Source organism: Egretta garzetta, unplaced genomic scaffold, assembly GCF_000687185.1.
Source record: "Egretta garzetta isolate BGI_Z169 unplaced genomic scaffold, ASM68718v1 scaffold365, whole genome shotgun sequence".
Taxonomy (NCBI): Eukaryota; Metazoa; Chordata; class Aves; order Pelecaniformes; family Ardeidae; genus Egretta; species Egretta garzetta.
The window spans coordinates 1,213,302-1,214,241 of NW_009259602.1; the positions used below are offsets into that span (position 1 = coordinate 1,213,302).

At 69.5% G+C, this 940-nt stretch overlaps 1 protein-coding gene across 1 annotated transcript in view; it reads right to left on the minus strand.

Moving 5' to 3' along the window:
* The window catches only part of LOC104125953 (membrane frizzled-related protein), a 5,124-nt gene extending 4,392 nt beyond the window's left edge, over positions 1-732 (minus strand). The window contains exons 1-2 of the mRNA XM_035893935.1: positions 679-732; positions 446-575 (exon numbers count right to left, since the gene is read on the minus strand). Of these exons, the coding sequence (XP_035749828.1) occupies positions 446-575; positions 679-732 (184 nt within the window). The remainder of the gene's footprint in view (positions 1-445; positions 576-678) is intronic.
* Positions 733-940: the final 208 nt, after the last annotated feature.

Here is a 940-nt window from a genome sequence, read left to right on the forward strand (position 1 = left end):
CCACGCACCGGGCAGAGGAGGGGGCAGTGCCAGCTGTGCCTACACGTGCCACCCCAGTGCCGGAGCCCACGGAGCCGCCCCAAGGGCCATGCCCATCTGGCCGTGAGCGCGGGGAGCCCCGGGAGGCCGACGGCCCCAGTCCCCTCTGCAGGCCCCTTCCCCCTCACCCCGTTAATCCAGCTCAGCTGAGGATGCCGAGGTCAGGCTCTGGCACGGAGAACCAGCGTCTTAAAGGGGAAGGTGTGCTTGCACCTGCCCCGCCGGGAGCCCGTCCTGCTGGGGACCCCTGCTTTCAGGGGCACAGAGGGGCCATTGGTTTGCCTGCTGGGCTCCCCACTGGCACGGGGCAGCACCAAAGGGGCTGCGTTGGGGAGCCCAGGCTGAAAGCGTCCCTCCTTCCCTTGCACCTCCCCGGCACTGGGCGCCTGAGACCCGCCAGGTGTACAAACCCCCAGGCTGGTACCGAGGCCGTCCTGGGGCGACGTGGGGCTGGTCCCATCCTTGTCTGGTGGGCACTCAGTGCTTGGCGCTGCCTGGGGCTCCTCGCCCTCGAAGACGGGGTTGCAGAACTCAGTCTGCAGGAGAGCAAGCGCAGGTGGCACCATGGGGAGCATGCCCCGGGGACCTGCGGGGGGCTAAGTGGGGACCCCTGGCTGGCACCCCCACCCCCAGCCTTACCTTGCTGTGGTCCAGAGCCTCAGGGCAAAGCGTGATTTCAGTGAAGTCTTTCATTGCGGTGGGCGATTCCCGGTGCAGCCTGGCTAAAAGCCTCCCCGGCGCGCTCTGCTCCCCGGCACAGCCGCCTTCACCACCAACCGCTCCTCCCCAGCTGCCCCCATCAGCCCTGGGGCGGCGTGGGGACCCCCGCTCCACGCACCGGGGCAGAGGAGGGGGCAGTGCCAGCTGTGCCTACACGTGCCACCCCAGGGCTGGAGCCCAC